A 15,907-nucleotide genomic window follows, 5' to 3' on the forward strand; every position below is an offset into this window, starting at 1 on the left:
GAGAGAGAGAGAGAACACATGAATGTTTGAAGGATGAGAGCCTCTCCTCTTCAGTCTGTCTCCAGGCAAAGGTGTGCCCAAGCTCCTCAAAGCCCTGCTCCCACTGCCAGGGACATATGGATGACAACCTCCCTCTATGCACTGGCTTCTCCATATGGAAGTTTATTTCTAAGCGGAACTCCTCAAGCCCTCACTCCCTGAAGCTTTGCTTTGGACTCTCAAGGCTCCAAAGGACTGAGTCTGTCTGTGTAGGAGAGCTAAGTGGCTGAGCTAATTGGTATTTATCTTGTGATGCCCTGGGACAATCGAGATGAGTGGGGTCCCTTCTCCCCACATCCATCACTGTGCCATGGATCCCTAGGCTTCCTCTGGGGATTACACAAAGCAGCTGAGTGTTCTACATCCACAAGAAGGGCAGGGAGCAGTCATGTTGCTAAGGAACTGGGGACCCCTTCTGGGAGCTGGGAGGGACTGACAGAAAGGGAGAAAAGAATTTCACCTTAGAACTCCCCCAAAACATAAGCCTGTGTGACAATAACCCTCTTTTACCTCTGGTGCATCGGAAGCACGTTGTTTCTGCTCTTAGAGTAAGTGCTGTCTTCAGTAATAAGTCTCAAGAGAAAGGATAAAAAGGGATCAATGACGAAAGGGAAGATCTCCAAACTGGAGGCAGAACAAGGCAGAGAAGTGGCAGGGAAGATTGGCACAGAAAAAGTCGCAACACGTGGCTCCTTCAAATGATGCTATTTGAAAACTTGGGTCCCCACACCCCTCACTCTCGGTTCTAAGGCAAGGCTCCGAGTTTCGGGGGTACCTGATCCATTGAATTCAGACAACTCACACAATAGAAAGACTCAGAAAGCCCTACTGGCGGCTGACTGTGGAGCAAACTGTGCTCTGACCTCCCGTGGTAGGAATGAGACAGACGGCAGCCAAGCATCTTTTTAAAGCCACTACAGATGCTCAAGTAAATCACTCTGCTACAACTGAGAAGCAGTCGACTCGGACTTTTGAAGAAACAAACCAGGACCAGGCAGGGGGCGTTGTTCTAAGAGTGCCTGTCTGGCAAGCACATGGCCTGGGTTGGGTCCTCAACAAGGCAGGGGTTCACACACAATCATATCCCCACCCTCTCTGGCAGGCAGGCAAAGATAATTCGCAACATTTTTTAAAAAACCTAAAGTATTTCTTTCTCTTCTATATGTTTTAACATATAAAAACATTTGGTTAGCACGCATTAGTCTTATCAGAGAAATAAAGAGGCAAAGAGATTCTTAAATTTTTAGCTTTGGTAATTTAAAAAGAATGGATTCACATTTAGGGTTTTTATGCAACACAAGCCAATAAGAATATTGAATTTAGACAAATCAATGTTAAAAGCTACCCAAATGAAGGGTATTTTCATTTTTGAGACAAAGAATAAATGTTTTTTACTTTCTTCCATAACCCATAGCACCCATTAATCTTTTGTTGTCCCACATTTAAAAAAATTAAGCTATTTTAGGATTATAACATTCATAGAAGGTGAAAAGGTGCACAGGCCCGCCAGTCTGTTTTTAAAAATGTGTGGGTGAAATATGGTGATTCATCAATGGATATGTCAGGGAGCTTTTTTTACATTGTCTCACAATCATTGCAATGCAAATTGCTTGTGTTTTCAAAAGAACTCTTCAGAGGGCCAGGAAGGGCTGTTAGTGATGGCTAGAGGGCTAGGCTCCAGGAGCTTCTCCATGCCACAGCACACGTGAAACTTTTCATTGTGTGCTTGCCGCCTGGCCCCCCAGTGGCCTGAATTATTTAACAGGACAGTGGGTCAGGACAGCACTAGCAAAGCACCTGCCTAAAAACAAGGGGAGTCCTTTGGAAATCACTTTCACACTGAGTGATGTAGAATCCAGCTTAGGGATCTGAGCAAACAAACGGCTCTCTCTGTATTACAGCGTTTAAAACCTCTAACGATTTGCTTGTGGAGAATAAAGCAGAAAAACCAGCAGCTTCCAAATGCCTCATTCTGAGTCTGCATCTCGTAAGCTGTGACACCTAACCCATCCTTTCTTCTGACACAAATATTTTCTTTTGGTTCCGGAATTCATTCATTCAACATTCAATTTTTAGTTGGAAACAAATAGCCTTCCTACTGGCTTTCCTATTGCTGTACAAGGAGGATTAATGTCAGGGTGGGGCATTCTTGCAGGGGAAAAAAAAAACTGATACAAAAATTACCCATGATTCGAGGAAGCAGAACTAAGGGCCAACCAGGGATCTCTCTCCCTCTGTGTAGTTCTTCCATTGAGCTCCACCCAGAATTGATTGGACTTCCATAGCAGGAAAATTTGTCAGAAAGAAGTATTGATGTGTGTTTGCCACTCTCAGTGGCATCTAGAATCCAGGGGGTCGAGTCATGCATTATGAATGAATGGGTTTCCAATGGTAACTCGGAGGCAAGGAGCTCAACCCAGGGCAGAGAGCCGGGTGGGGGAAGGGTGGAAACGCACATCCTCCACCTAGGAGTACCCAGGAAGGAATCCTGCAAATTCTATACTTCATCCCGACATCAAGACGCAGGAGATGTAATTCTACTTGAAATAAACCAAGGCAACACTAAAATAGCGACTAATGAGGATAAAAATCTAATCCGTTCACAATAGCTTTCTCCCCACAGTTGCTAATTTGATGCTTTTGTTTAGGCAGAGTGGGCTCTTCCCCTATTTTGTGATGAAGGAGCATGCAGCATCACCACGAAAAGGAAGCCAGGAAAGTACCAGCAGTTATCCCCAGAAATAACGGCAAGCATCCGGAACGCCGAGGACCTACCCATCTCTCCCGATAAACAGAAAAGTCAGCGAGGTAAAGAAAGACATCCTCCCCCACTAGGCTGCCTCTGCTGCAGCCCCGCGGCCACCCAAAAGAACAATGCACAGTCCTGCTACCGTCTCAAGTTAGGAAGCACCATGCAAACAGACCGGTTAAAATTCCCTACCATGCAATGCAGCCATCATCAGAAGCCCAGCATTATCTTCTGCTCTAAGTAGAGACGTGCCAGCTCATGAACAGGACAGAGGAAGAGAAAAAAAAAAAAACGGAGGAAACGAGAGAAGGCTCAGGAAAGTCGGCAGGAATGTTTCTGGGTCATTAACAAGTAGGAGACCCCCTTCCGAATTCAGACCAATCAATCTTTATCTTACAGGACATCTTTTTTTCTCAGCGTCTGTTGAAAAGACTGCAGCAAGCCACACTGTAGCAAGGGATTGTGGGATAGGGATGCAGCAGAGAGCAGCAAAGAGATTCGCGGGTGGCTGGCTTTCCCCTCTGAGTCAGCAGTCAGCTGCTAGCGTGCTCCAGTGCGAGGCGGCCAGGCTCCATCCCCAAACCCGACTGCAGGATTAACCCCAGGAGGCGTGGGGAGCACCAGCCTCCCAGCGTGCAGACAAGATGGGTACCCACCCAAAAGCATTCCGAATCAGAAACTATGCTGGTCGTATAAGCCAGTGCAGAGGCAGGAAGAATAGATTCGAGAAGCGATGAAAAGTTAAGATTTGGAGGAGTGTTTTAGTAGGTGTGACAGCATGCATTTTCATCAGCTAAACTGAAATCTGCAGGTAGCTTGAAAGAAGGCAGATATCTAAAAAGCAGAATCACCTCGGTTCCACGGCCCCTTCTACCCACCCCACCCAATGCATCTCCCAGGAAAAGGTCTGTGCAATGCAGTTCCACCAAGTCAGACAATACAGAGGCCATTTCTCTGTGTCTTATAGTTCTAATTATTAAGGGAGAAAAATAAATAGTAGTTGGTAAATACTCTGATTCGGGGAAAACGGGCTCTATTCTGTTTCTGGTGATGAACTTTTCAGGTATGGATTGAGAAACCTGACAAACCATTATGTCCATAACTTGATTTCCTATCAAGTCATTAAATGTACTTAAAATATTAAGAGCACAAAATGGCCAACACGTACCTATTTAACAGTACTTAGGTCTCTATAGTGTAACAAATACTGCAGAACAAAAACCTTGTGTATTAGAATTCAAAACCATCTTCTTTACAGCAATAGAGGCAGACAATACTAATAATTCTTTATTTAAACAATAGGATTACGTATTTGATGGCACCCATCCTTTCCATACAGGTAAGCACTTAAAGAGGCCTTGATGCCAGAGATCAGTGAAGGTTATCTAGTGGGATGGGGAGTTGAGAGTCCAGTGACATCAACAGGTCTTGGAAATGTCAGGACATGCCACTGTGGGCATGACATTTTAGGATCGAATAAGTGCACCTCCTTTAACTACAATAACCAGCAATAAGACCGAGGACCAAGCCCTACCTGCTGCCTGATTTCTTCACCATCATTTCTTAACCCATCAAGTCAGACATCTTAGTGAAGGCTTTAGGGACGGGACTTTGTAAACTGGTAAAAGGGGAACCGGCTTTGTAGTTTTAAGAATTGGTCCTAACTGCATTATAAACTTCTGAGGCAGGCAATATGTCCACATAAAACCCTGCACACAAATGTGACAAGCAGCATTGTTCAGAACAGCCCCAAGTCAGAGACATCCCTGGTATCCACCAGCTGGTAAGAACGTATAATTACAGGTGGGCAGTGGGCACCTTTGATCCCAGAACTCAGGAGGCAGAGGTAGGTAGATAACTGAGTTCAAGGCCAGCCTGGTTTACATACCAAGTTTCAGAACAGTCAGGGCAACACAGAGAAACCCTGCCTCAATAAATAAATAAATAAATAAATAAATAAACAAACAAATAAATAAATAGCAAATTTCTACCCTCGTATAATGGGATACTACTAATAAAGAGAATATAATACTGATATATGCTGTGGTGGATAAACTTTGAAAATGTGCTAAATGGGAAAGGTTGGACATATAGTAACATATTTTACATTATTTCATTGTCATGAATTAAAACAGAAAAATGAATTTGTATTCCAGTTCCCTACAAGAAGAAGTCTACACAGACAGAAAGAGGGTTAGAAGTGGATGCACAGCTGACATTTAGTGCAAGGCACAGGGATACCAAACACCCTTCAATACATGGGAGAGTCCCACATAAGTTGTCAACAGCATTTCCTTTGGGAAATCCTCTTCCCCAGGCTGGCACACCACTGGCAAGAATGTACATCTTCCCCACCTCCTTCCCCTGCTCAACTCCCTCTCACTCCTTCAAAGTCACCACTCCGGTTAGGGAGGCTCCTCTGGCTCCTCCTTCAGCTGCTAGGTGCTCTCCCCCTCAGATTGGGCCAGGGAGCCACTCTTGCAAGTTCTTTAATTCCTGGTTAAAAGCTATGAGAGGTTCTATCTTTTGCTTCAAACCTCCCAGGCCCCAGTGCAAGGCTTTTCCCATGGTAGATATTCCATAAAAGACGCAGAATGATGAAATTTTCCTATAAAGCAGTTAAGTGGCAGAATACGATGCAAGGTAAATATATTAATCTCACAAATGAAAAATAATTGGGCCAGAGGCCATTAGAGAGAGGCAAATCTTATGAGGGACTTGTGATCTTTCATCATAGATTTTCTCCTTGAACTTCAAACCAGACCTCTCCAAAGGTAGGAGCAAGTATTACGATTATTCTAGTATGGATTAAAGTTTACAAAAGGTGACCAGCTGAGGGAGGAGTAGCTGCTATACAGCAGATGTGATCTGTGCCATGGCGCCCCTAGTGGATAAGAAAGAGCAGTGAGGGTAACCAGGCAATTCCAGAGTCCAACAAAGCCAGCTGGCTCAAGAGGTATTTGTGTCAGTGACATCATGGATATAACCAATGAAAAGTTATATCAGGGCAACCTGAGACCAGAACGCTTAGAAACTGCCTTGTGTCATCATTACTACATTCTGCTTTCAAAGAACTCTTGTGAGAATTATTGCCCAACTCTCATGAAGGACGATGGTGAGGAACAATCGTTCCAACCCAAGAACTCCCATCAGAACTGGCCTGGTGTTGGTGCTGCCGCTAAAGATGTGCCCAGTTCACAGATGATTGTGTTCCAGCTGGTGTGTCAGGCATAGAAAAATAAATGAGAGAAACCGAGCTCTCAAGGGTTAGGACCTCAATGCATTTTGGGCAAAAAGGACGCAATTCAACCTGTAACATCTACATTGGGTAAAGAGGTCTCACGAAGCCCAGGCTGATGCAGGATTGCCTGACAGTCCTCTAGATTTCCCCCACATTCTTTCCTTACAATTCTAGAGTTTAAGTTCAATGGGAAGCACTCAGTTTGGCTTATTTGTGCTGAGCAGTGGTGAACACGCGAGCCTCCAACAGCTAAGAAGACAGACGGTGGGAAAGGGGCTGTGAGCTCTGTGCATCTAGGTGATTTATCTTCCTCAGCTCTCCACTCTGTATACAGCAGAGTAAGCAAACTTACAGCTGTCCTCATGGCGTGTCTAACCCGCCCCATTCTATGTATTGCTCCGAGGATACCAAAGGCAAAAGCACACAAACGAAGTTGCTCTTTGGTTTCTACCATTGTTTGCTGTGTATAATTCAAAGCGGAATGTCTTTTTCCCACAGCTGGAATGGAATCTCCAGTACTAACTGGGTTCCTGATGATGATGATATCTGTGCTGGGCTGGGTACAAGGACCTGACTTTGGTCCCCAGAACCCATGTTTTTGTTTTGTTTTTAAAGAAAATTCCAGTCACAGCAGCCTGTGTTTGTTACCCCACTGTGCAGGAAAAGTCAAGAGGATCCCCAAGTCTCGTTGCCAGTATCCTAGCCTACTTGGCTGAGCCTGGGGCCAACAAGAAATTCTGTCTCAAAAAACAAGATGGTGGCATTTGAAGGACAGGCGAGGTTGTCTTCTGGCTTCCACAAACATGGAGGCATGCATTTGGAAACATGGTCACAGTTTATCCATTGTGACATTAACATGCACACAGAGGTACTGTTTCTCCAGACAAACAGCGGTCATGCTTTTCATTTTAATGGTTAAATTCAAGGTAGCAGAAGTCTCTGGTTGTTAGTACAGGGATGGAGCCTGGGCCTTTGTGTCTTGCCTGTAAGGACTCTACCGCTGAACTAGAGCTCCAGCCAAAGCTAGGATCTGGCCTTGCCTCCTGGACCTACCTAGCAACCACGTGGGCGCGGCTAGCCACACCCAGAGGCACCCTGGAGCCCAGACTGCCCGCAGGAGACACTAGTGGGTGACTGGGTCAGAGGCAGCCGACAGCCTCGTGGGCGGCTGTCTTTCTCCTAAGGACATTCTTCTCTTGCAGTCCACACAATAAAGAGCCTTCACACCAGCGTGCGGATCAGAGTGAATCTGACACACATTCCTCTGAACTACGCAACCAATCCCACCTCCTGGGTTCTACAGTTGAAAAAAAAAAAAAAAATCTCAGAGACAGCCTCAGCTGACAGCTCCAGGAACTTCGTGGTTCTGCATGGCCACGCCTCCCGTTTCTATGGCAACAGGTCCCGCCCCAGGAAGCAAGCCCTACTTCAGCTAAAGCAAGCTGTTGCCCTTCTCCAAGATAGTGATGGCTCTGCTTGTAAGTTTTTTCCTCTGCCTTCCTTGATGAATATCGTTGGCTAGTCTTATTTTTTTAAATTAAAACCTTTTGTAGAACCGACGCCAGTGGCGAGGATGGGCGTGGCCGGCGGAAGCAGGGCTGAGAGGACAGCATTCTGAACTATGAGTGACTGGGATCGCCCTGGATGGACATCCCGCACCGCCTGCGTTCTCAGCTGACGTCTTTTCCCTTCTGGGGCTGAGGCTCTGGTGTCTCCCGCCCCTCTGGGTTCCAGAGGCTTAGTGGATGCTCCCGATCTTGAAGACTTACAGTGCCTTTTGGCGGGGAACAGGCTTGAGTTTACTGGGCATCCAGTAACTCAGTGCTTTAAGCCCAAGGGGGTGGTAAAAAAGGAAGCCCCTTGTCTGAAGGGAATAAGTGGGGGACCTGCCTCTCATCCTCACTACCTGCCTCTTCGAGTCTGTCATCAAAGGACAGTATCTTTCTAAACAGTCTATGGGTCTTCATTATCTGAATCTTCCTTCCTTCCTTCCTTCCTTCCTTCCTTCCTTCCTTCCTTCCTTTTTTCCTTCCTCCCTCCCTCCCTCCTTCCCTTCTCTTCCTCCTTCCCTTTGTGTTTCCTTTTGTTTTTTTTTTTCGAGACAGGGTTTTTCTGTGTAACAACCCTGGCTGTCCTGGAACTCACTCTGTACACCAGGCTGGCCTCAAACTCACAGAGATCCCCCTGCCTCTGCCTCTAGAGTGCTGAGATTAAGGGCGTGAGCCAATGCTGTGGCCGCTGCGGCCACCACCACCAGCAGCAGCAATCCCTCTGAATCTTAATGTGAATGTCAGCACGTGACTCTGATTAAGACATGACTCTGATTAAGGCGTGGCTCAGATTTGCTCTAGAATAGGTCTCTTATTTTGGGGTGTGTTCCAAGATCCCCTGTGGATGCCTGAAACTGGATTGCACTGAAGCCTACATGTGTTACATTGCCCCATAAGTACCTGCACACCGTGATAACTTTTACTTTGGTGATAAATTTTACTTAGAAAGTAGGAGCAGTAAGAGGTTGACAACTAATTAAGAAACAGAAAACAGAAACAGTAGACTGTAACCAAGTTGTGTGCCTGTGTTGTCTCTTACTGAGTTTTTACCTTCTTACTTAAGGAAGCACTTTACAGTTTCACTGGCATAGTTGAAATAACAGCACAACGTCTGTCCTTGGGGCCTTTGTAAGTTAAATAAAATGTACATAAGGACAAGCACAGATGGATCTACTAGCCAAGAGGCTGCAGCTAACAGGTGGGTAGCCTACACAACACGGATATGCTAAACGCAGGGATCATGCCTGTTCTGAGTAGGTCAGGGCAGACAGGAAGAGAGGTCACTGTGCCCAGCAGAATGGCATACGGTCTTACTCCTATGTGCCTCCATTTCCTTAGTAATATAATAGGAGTGTGGTGACAGATCTCGGTTGACAACTTGAAATGCCTGGGAAGAGGGAACGGCAATTGAGAAATTGTCCCCATCAGACTGACCTGTGAGCATGTCTGGCGGGGAAGGGTTCTTGGTTGCTAATTGACGGCACTGTGGGCGGTGCCATCCCTAGGCAGGTGGGTCTAGGCTGCATAAGAATGAGAGCTGAGCAAGCAAGAGGGGGAAAACCAGAAGGCCAATACTAAGCAGTCAGCATATGAGCTATTATTATTAATTATTATTATTATGCCCCTAAGAGATTTATGAGTCTATTTAGGAACTCGCACTTCTGGACTTATGCGATTCAAAAAACTTTTGAGTATTAGATGTAAGACCGGATTAAAGCTGGCTGTGAAGCATACACCTATAATCCCAGCACTCAAAAGGCTGAGGCAGGGGATCAAGAGTCCAGTGAGCATAGTGAGTTCTAGACCAGCCTAGGATATTTGGGGAGATCTTGTTAATGCAATAGGATAAACAGCAACAACTATCCAAAGAATAATGTGTGACCCTCCCCCCCCCCGTTTTCATTAAAATTAACACATGAGAGTGGACAGACTCATGCAGGAGAGCCCTCCCTGCATACTTCATGGGACCAGGCTGTCCTCAGCCTTCCCTGCTTCTCCCCCACACACTTAGCACAACTACGGCCACAAGACTTGGACACAGGTGATCTTGGAGGCTCCTCAGACAGATCCCAGTGCCAGGCAAGCCTCAAGAAGGGAGGGAGGGTGCTCACTACCACTGCTACACTATTTAGAGAGAGCCTGGCCCGGGTGTCTCTCCCATCCGGCCAGCAGACGTCCTGGAAAGACTGGAGGAGGCAGGGCGCCTCTGGTCTCCTTCCAGAGCCAAAGCTATGCCCTTTGATGTCAGTCATAGGTTTTGGACCTGGAGCTCTCGTGATTTGTTTCCGTATTCTCTTCTGAATGGATGCATTGCGGCAAAGGCTGGCCTACCCAGCACCCTCAAAGGTTAGAAGTATGTCTGGGCCTGCTGCCGGGAGGCCACAGTTCCACGGGAGGGGAGGGCGCGGGGGCTGAAAGCAGAACAGCTGGGTCACAGCAGAGGGACCAGGCTTGAATATAGCATGGTGTCTTCCTGGACCTGTCAGTAGGTGTCTCCTGGGCCTGTGAGTCCTGGGGACATGCCACTGGGACCAAGGCCAATAAATACAGAAGTACCCCAAGCCTTCCTTGATGACTTTCTATCTTTTCTCTGCTTCTTGTTTTCCTGTTTTGTTTTGTGTGACATCCTGTCCTCTTCCCCACTTTTATCCAACCTTATTTAGTGTCTGTAATGTACGGGGTATTTGTTCCTAGGCCTTACAAGGGTCACTACCACTAAGGGACCTAAATACTTTGATGAGAGATCGACATAAAATTCTCAACAATAGAAGCAATAAAAATAAATCAAACCTTGAGCTAAGTGAGACGCGAAAACTATGTGGAAGAACAGAAAAAAGGCTCTCACCCAGCAGCTGGTAACTAGAGGAATTAATGGCTCACGGTTAGTGAGTGTGGACGCTGCAGCAAACAGCAGGAGTTCCCAAGATAGCAGGCAAACCGGAACCCTGCACAAAGGACTGTAGAACGCAAAGGTCAAAGATTCGGCCAGTCATAGGGCAAAGGGCAGAGAAAAAATAAACCATGACATCCTGTCAGAAGGGGATTCACAGAGAAGGCAGACTCCCGGGAATAGCAAAGAGGCAAGAAGACGTAAGACATTATAGTTAAGAAGCCAAAACAGCCTTGTCTGTAGAAACCCAGCACAGACAGAAACAGGGGAGTGTGTGTGTGTGTGTGTATGTGTGTGTGTCTGTGTGTGTGTTGGGCTTAGTCAGCAGGTGTTCTGACTGTAGAAGCCTTTTAATGCAAAGTGAACAGGTTGAAGTGGTAAAAAAACACAGACGTGATGGTCGGCATCACTTTATTGGGTGTCTGGTTCTCCCCCTCTCAATCTGATTGGGCTTTGGTATTGTTCCCTTTTGGGCAGGATTGCTGCGAACTGCTAGTGATTAAATTCAAGACCTTGGTATGAGCTTTATCACCGAGCTTGTACAACCTAGTCCTCCAGCCTACTTGTGTTTGTTGTTTTTTTTGTTTGTTTGTTTGTTTTGATTTGGTTTGGTTTGGCGTTTTGGTTTTTCAAGACAGGGTTTCTCTATGTAACAGCCCTGGCTATCCTGGAACTCACTTTGTAGACCAGGCTGGCCTTGTGAACTCGCAGAGATCCACCTGCCTCTGCCTCCAGAGTGCTGGGATTAAAGGTATGCACCACCACCAACTGGTAAAACTTGTTTATTTTTAAACTTCCTCTTTCTTTTTGAATTTATGCCTATGTAGTGTGTGCATGTGGTGACCACAAGCTAATGTCTTATGTTTTCATCTGTTACTCTCTACCATTTGCTTTTGGATTTGTTTTATTTTATGTGTATGAGTGTCTTGCCTGGGTAAATGTATGTGTACGGCATGTGTGTCTGGTGCCTGCGGAGGTTAGAAGAGGGCATTGGATCCCTGGAACTGGAGTTATGGATAGTTGTGAGCCACCACGTGGGTGCTGGGAACCAAACCAAGGTCCCCTACAAGGGCCACAAGTGTTCTTACTGCTAAACCATCTGTCTAGTCTCTTCCCCCCAATCCCTTTCTGAGACAGGGTTTCACTGTTGGTTCTGGTTGACTTGGAACTTACTATGTTGACCAGTTTGCCTTCTAAGTTACAAGGATCCATTGTCTCTGCCTCAAGTGCTGGGCTGAAGGGTGTATCTCCATACTCAGCTTCCACTGTAGTTTGTGAGACAGGGTCCCCTGAATACAGTTCATGTTGCTGTCTGGAATAGTTGACTAGTGGCCTCCAGGGATCCTCCCATCTCCACTTTCACAGCACCAGGACACAGGTCCACAGCATCACGCCTGGCTTTTCACACGGGTGCTGGGGATCAGAACTTAGGTCTGTGTGCTGTTTTGGCAGGCACTTGACTAAGTTATTTTCTAAGTTCGTTAGAACGCTATCCATATGTGTTTATTTGCACACAGAAACAGGAGAGCCTGGTCTTCATTTCAACTTTCCCATTATAGGAGAGAGTCCGGTTCTGTTTTCTACTGCATGGCCAGGGCTCCACCAGCACCAGTCTTAAGCCGGCCTCCCGGTGGCCTCCAGATTCTGAGACTCCCTTCCACACGCTCTCAACTGTGTCTATGTCTGACTTTTTAGAAGCAAACTGACCCATGACCTTGAGACCAACCTCTGAGATTATAAGTCTAAAACAGGAAGCTTCCGATCTTTGGTTCATAGCAAAATTAAGGTGTCTCTATGAGGAGTGGGGTAGCTCCTGGGGTAAGGTTCCCATCCTTACCTGAGGCCTCCTTTCTGGGGCCATACTGACCATCCTGCCCTCAGTGTCACTACTATCTATCACGCCGTACCATTTGAATCCCTCATGACAGACGTCACAGTTTGCAATGGCCAGTTTGCTTGGTTAGAACAATTGCCCTCCCCAGCCTATAACTCCATGGGGCAGGATGCCCCTCCATGGGTGAGACAGCAACTCAGCACTATGGTGGTCCCCGAACTGCATCATGAAGAATGTCTGAGTGTCCTGCCTGCCTGGACATCACCCACGGTAATGTCACCCGTCGCTGCCTGGGAGAACACAGTCCCACTGACCACGTTCTTACACGAGGCCCTTCAGAAACAGTCAGATGACCCAGTGCTGATCTGCTAAAGACCCTTTGAGTTGTCTTTTGTAGATGGGCTCTGTTGGGAAAGTGGCACTAGCCAGCTACGAGGATGGCCCGTAGCTTTGACAGTGACACAGACTGGGTGGGAACAGTCTCCACACTGCTCACAGAAAACATGCTCATCTAAGTGACACTTGATAGTCACTGTCAGCTTGACTGGGTTTAGGATCACCATGGAAACACACCTTCGGACGGGGTCTCAGAGCCGGTTTCCAGAAGGATTTAAACTGGAGTGAAGACCTCCTGCGAATGTGGGTGGTGAAATCCCCTGGGTTGGGTCCTGCTCTGAATAAAAAAGACAAAGAACGGAGCACAGGCATTTGTCTCTCTCCCCTTCCTGACTGCAGGTGTGGCCAGTCCCCTGCAGCTCCTGCTGCTGTCTTTCCTGCCATCATGAACTCTTAAACCAGGAGCCAAAGTAAACCCTTTGTTCCTTAGTTGCTTTGGTCAGATATTTTTTTCTCATAGCAACAAGAAAAATAACATACACAGAGATCATAAAGTGTGTTTTAGAATACATAGACATGTCTATGTGATTCCTGGACACAAGTAAATACTGGACGTAATGCGCAAAAAGCATCATTTGAACATTTTGTGATTCACTTTTTAAAAAATTGATAGAGCCGGGCGGTGGTGGCGCACGCCTTTAATCCCAGCACTTGGGAGGCAGAGGCAGGAGGATCACCGTGAGTTCGAGACCAGCCTGGTCTACAAGAGCTAGTTCCAGGACAGGCTCCAAAACCACAGAGAAACCCTGTCTCGAAAAACCAAAAAATAAAAAAATAAAAAATTGATAGAGCAAGAACCCAGGGATTCATGGTAGGGCAGGGCCCTACCTCAGCCATAGTCCAAGTCCTGCACATCTCTCCTGCTTTTTACATGTTCTGAACTAGCAGTGAGCTCGTATAAACTATTGAGTCCTAGAAGAATAGGCAATAACTGATGACAATAGGGGAGATGTACTAAGGACACCATTCCTTCCTAGAAGCCTCTGAGGGCACTGTAGCTCATACACACAGTCAGTTTCAGGGCTGTGGTGTAGCTCAGAGTATTAGTTGTTCTGACTTGTAATCACCCACAATCACACTAGTGAGTGACCTTCTGGTCACCCAAGAGTTTTTTTCTGCGTGTCCTTGCTGGCTGCAATAAGGGCGTGTGTGACCTTTCAGGATTCATCACCTTTGTCCTCATTGGACTCTGCTCGAGCCCATGTTGGGAAATGTGCCCCGAAGGCCATGTGCTGTGCCTCTCTAGTGTGCGAGGGGCACCCCCGTTGAAACACTGAGTGACTGGGAACTGGCAGGCCTTCTGCCAGGCTGTGATAACCGAGTGGCTTGCCAACTTGTTTCGGGTGTCGCTTGGCATGGACGCCAACACAAATGCTATGTCTACCGGCTCCTCCAGGCCAGTGGTTCTCAACCTGTGGGTCCTGACCTCTGGAGGGGTCGAATGACCCTTTCACAGGGGTTGCCTAAGACCATCGGAAAACACAGATATTTGCATTGTGATTCATAACAGTAGCAAAATTATAGTTATGAAGTGGCAACAAAAATAATTTTATAGTTGGGGGTCAGCACAGCTTGAGGAACTGTATTAAAGGGTCGCAGCTTTAGGAAGGTTGAGAACCACAGGTCTAGGCTCATCTTTCCTTGAGGATTCAATGGAGGGGGGCAGAACAAATAAATAAGAAGGCCCAACTTCTGGGGGCCCTGTTTCTTGGGGGAAAGTGGTTCCATTTCACGTGAATTAGAGACTGAGCCGTGTTCCACCTGAGCCCAGTGCTGGCCCTGGTCACACTTCACTTTGACAGGTTATCCAGCAGGTATGATGGGAGATGCTTTTGATCCACTGGAGAAGTAGCTCATTGCAGAAGAGACAGTGCCAGGCTCCAGCATCTGTGGCACCCTGGACAGACAGGACGCCAGGCTGTATGGCTTGACAGCATATGTATGCAGCAGCCTATCCATGCGTCTGCAAATCCACATTTTGACATTTCATAAACTCTAACTTGCAATTTTGCTTCATTTGTGCACATACCCCAAACTGACCAAGCATCAGACTTGAGACACACTTATTTGTTAGGAAAGAAACCAATCAATTAATCAAAACTGTTTTCCAAAGGCCCTGGCACCGCGCGGTTATAACACAGCACCACTGAAGTCAGGTGAGGTCTTTAAGGGGAAGAGTGAAACTCTCATACCCTAGTCTCCCAAGCTAAACCAGTAAACAGAAACGAGAGGCCCAGGTTGGACTGATTCCCAGTTCGCTCCTCCAGCACTTATGAGAAACAACTGATGTCCCAGCAGTTCTGGGTTTGCAGCCATGCTTAAGACACAACCCTTGGACTCTAAGAACTTGCCAGTGAAAACAAACATGTGAAGAGGTTGCTGGATGACAGGAACTCTTCTGTAAGAGAGAAGTCAGGCACAGGCTGCAGTGGAAGGCTCAAGGTTATAATACAGGTGAGAGAAGGGTCTGGCATTGTCCTGTGGTGACCTCTGAGAGGCCTTCGAAGGGTTGTGAGACACACAGAAACCATTCAGGGAAAAGTCAAGTTAAAGGTGCCAGGTGTTTCCGACAGGAAGACCCAGCATGGACAGGCTCCAGGGAGTGAAGTAGGGGGTACTGTCAGGGGGAACAGCCTGCTCTTCTGTGATATTAGGTACACAATGGGGGCCAGAGCTACAAAAGGCCGGGACAGTAAATGTCCAGCAATCAGCGGGATGAACTTTCTGAAGGAGGCAGGAATGAATACCAGTCAGGAAGTTATTACACCAGTCAGCTCTTTCATGATTCATCATAATGGTTCAAATGTCTCCATCAACACTCACATTGAAGTTTAATTCTCATTGTGAGGGTCCTGGCGAGCTCTGCAAGAGGTGATTGATCCTTCCTGGGTCAATGGATTAAGGGACCAATGGGTTATTTTAGGAGTGGCCTTGTTACAATGTGACAGCTTCTTCTCTGTCCTACCATGTGATACCTTGCTTTGCCTTGGGACTCAGCAGAGTCCTCACCAGCAAGAATGTGCTCAGCGGTCTGGGTCCCTCGACCCTGAACTCCCCGCTTTCCTAACTATACAAAGCACATTGCTTTACTTTAGATCCTCCAGTTTGTGGCATTTTCTTACATCAACAGAAAACAGACCAAGACACACACTCCTCTTCAAGTAAGCATTTTTTGTGCATTCCATGTGTCAGATCCTTGCACACTCGA

General features: G+C 46.7%; 1 protein-coding gene across 4 annotated transcripts in view; it reads right to left on the reverse strand.

The window, feature by feature from the left end:
- Window positions 1-15,907, reverse strand: part of Trim2 (tripartite motif containing 2) — a 116,363-nt gene that overhangs the window by 54,804 nt on the left and 45,652 nt on the right. Inside the window, exon 1 of one of the 4 annotated variants that reach the window (XM_005344157.2) lies at window positions 2,981-3,229. The exons of the other annotated variants lie outside the window; for them this stretch is intronic. Coding sequence (XP_005344214.1) covers window positions 2,981-2,983 — 3 coding nt within the window. The 5' untranslated portion in view covers window positions 2,984-3,229. Of the gene's footprint in view, window positions 1-2,980; window positions 3,230-15,907 lie in introns of those variants that run through there. 4 annotated transcript variants of the gene reach the window in all.

The sequence above is a fragment of the Microtus ochrogaster genome, chromosome 1, assembly GCF_000317375.1.
Source record: "Microtus ochrogaster isolate Prairie Vole_2 chromosome 1, MicOch1.0, whole genome shotgun sequence".
Taxonomy (NCBI): Eukaryota; Metazoa; Chordata; class Mammalia; order Rodentia; family Cricetidae; genus Microtus; species Microtus ochrogaster.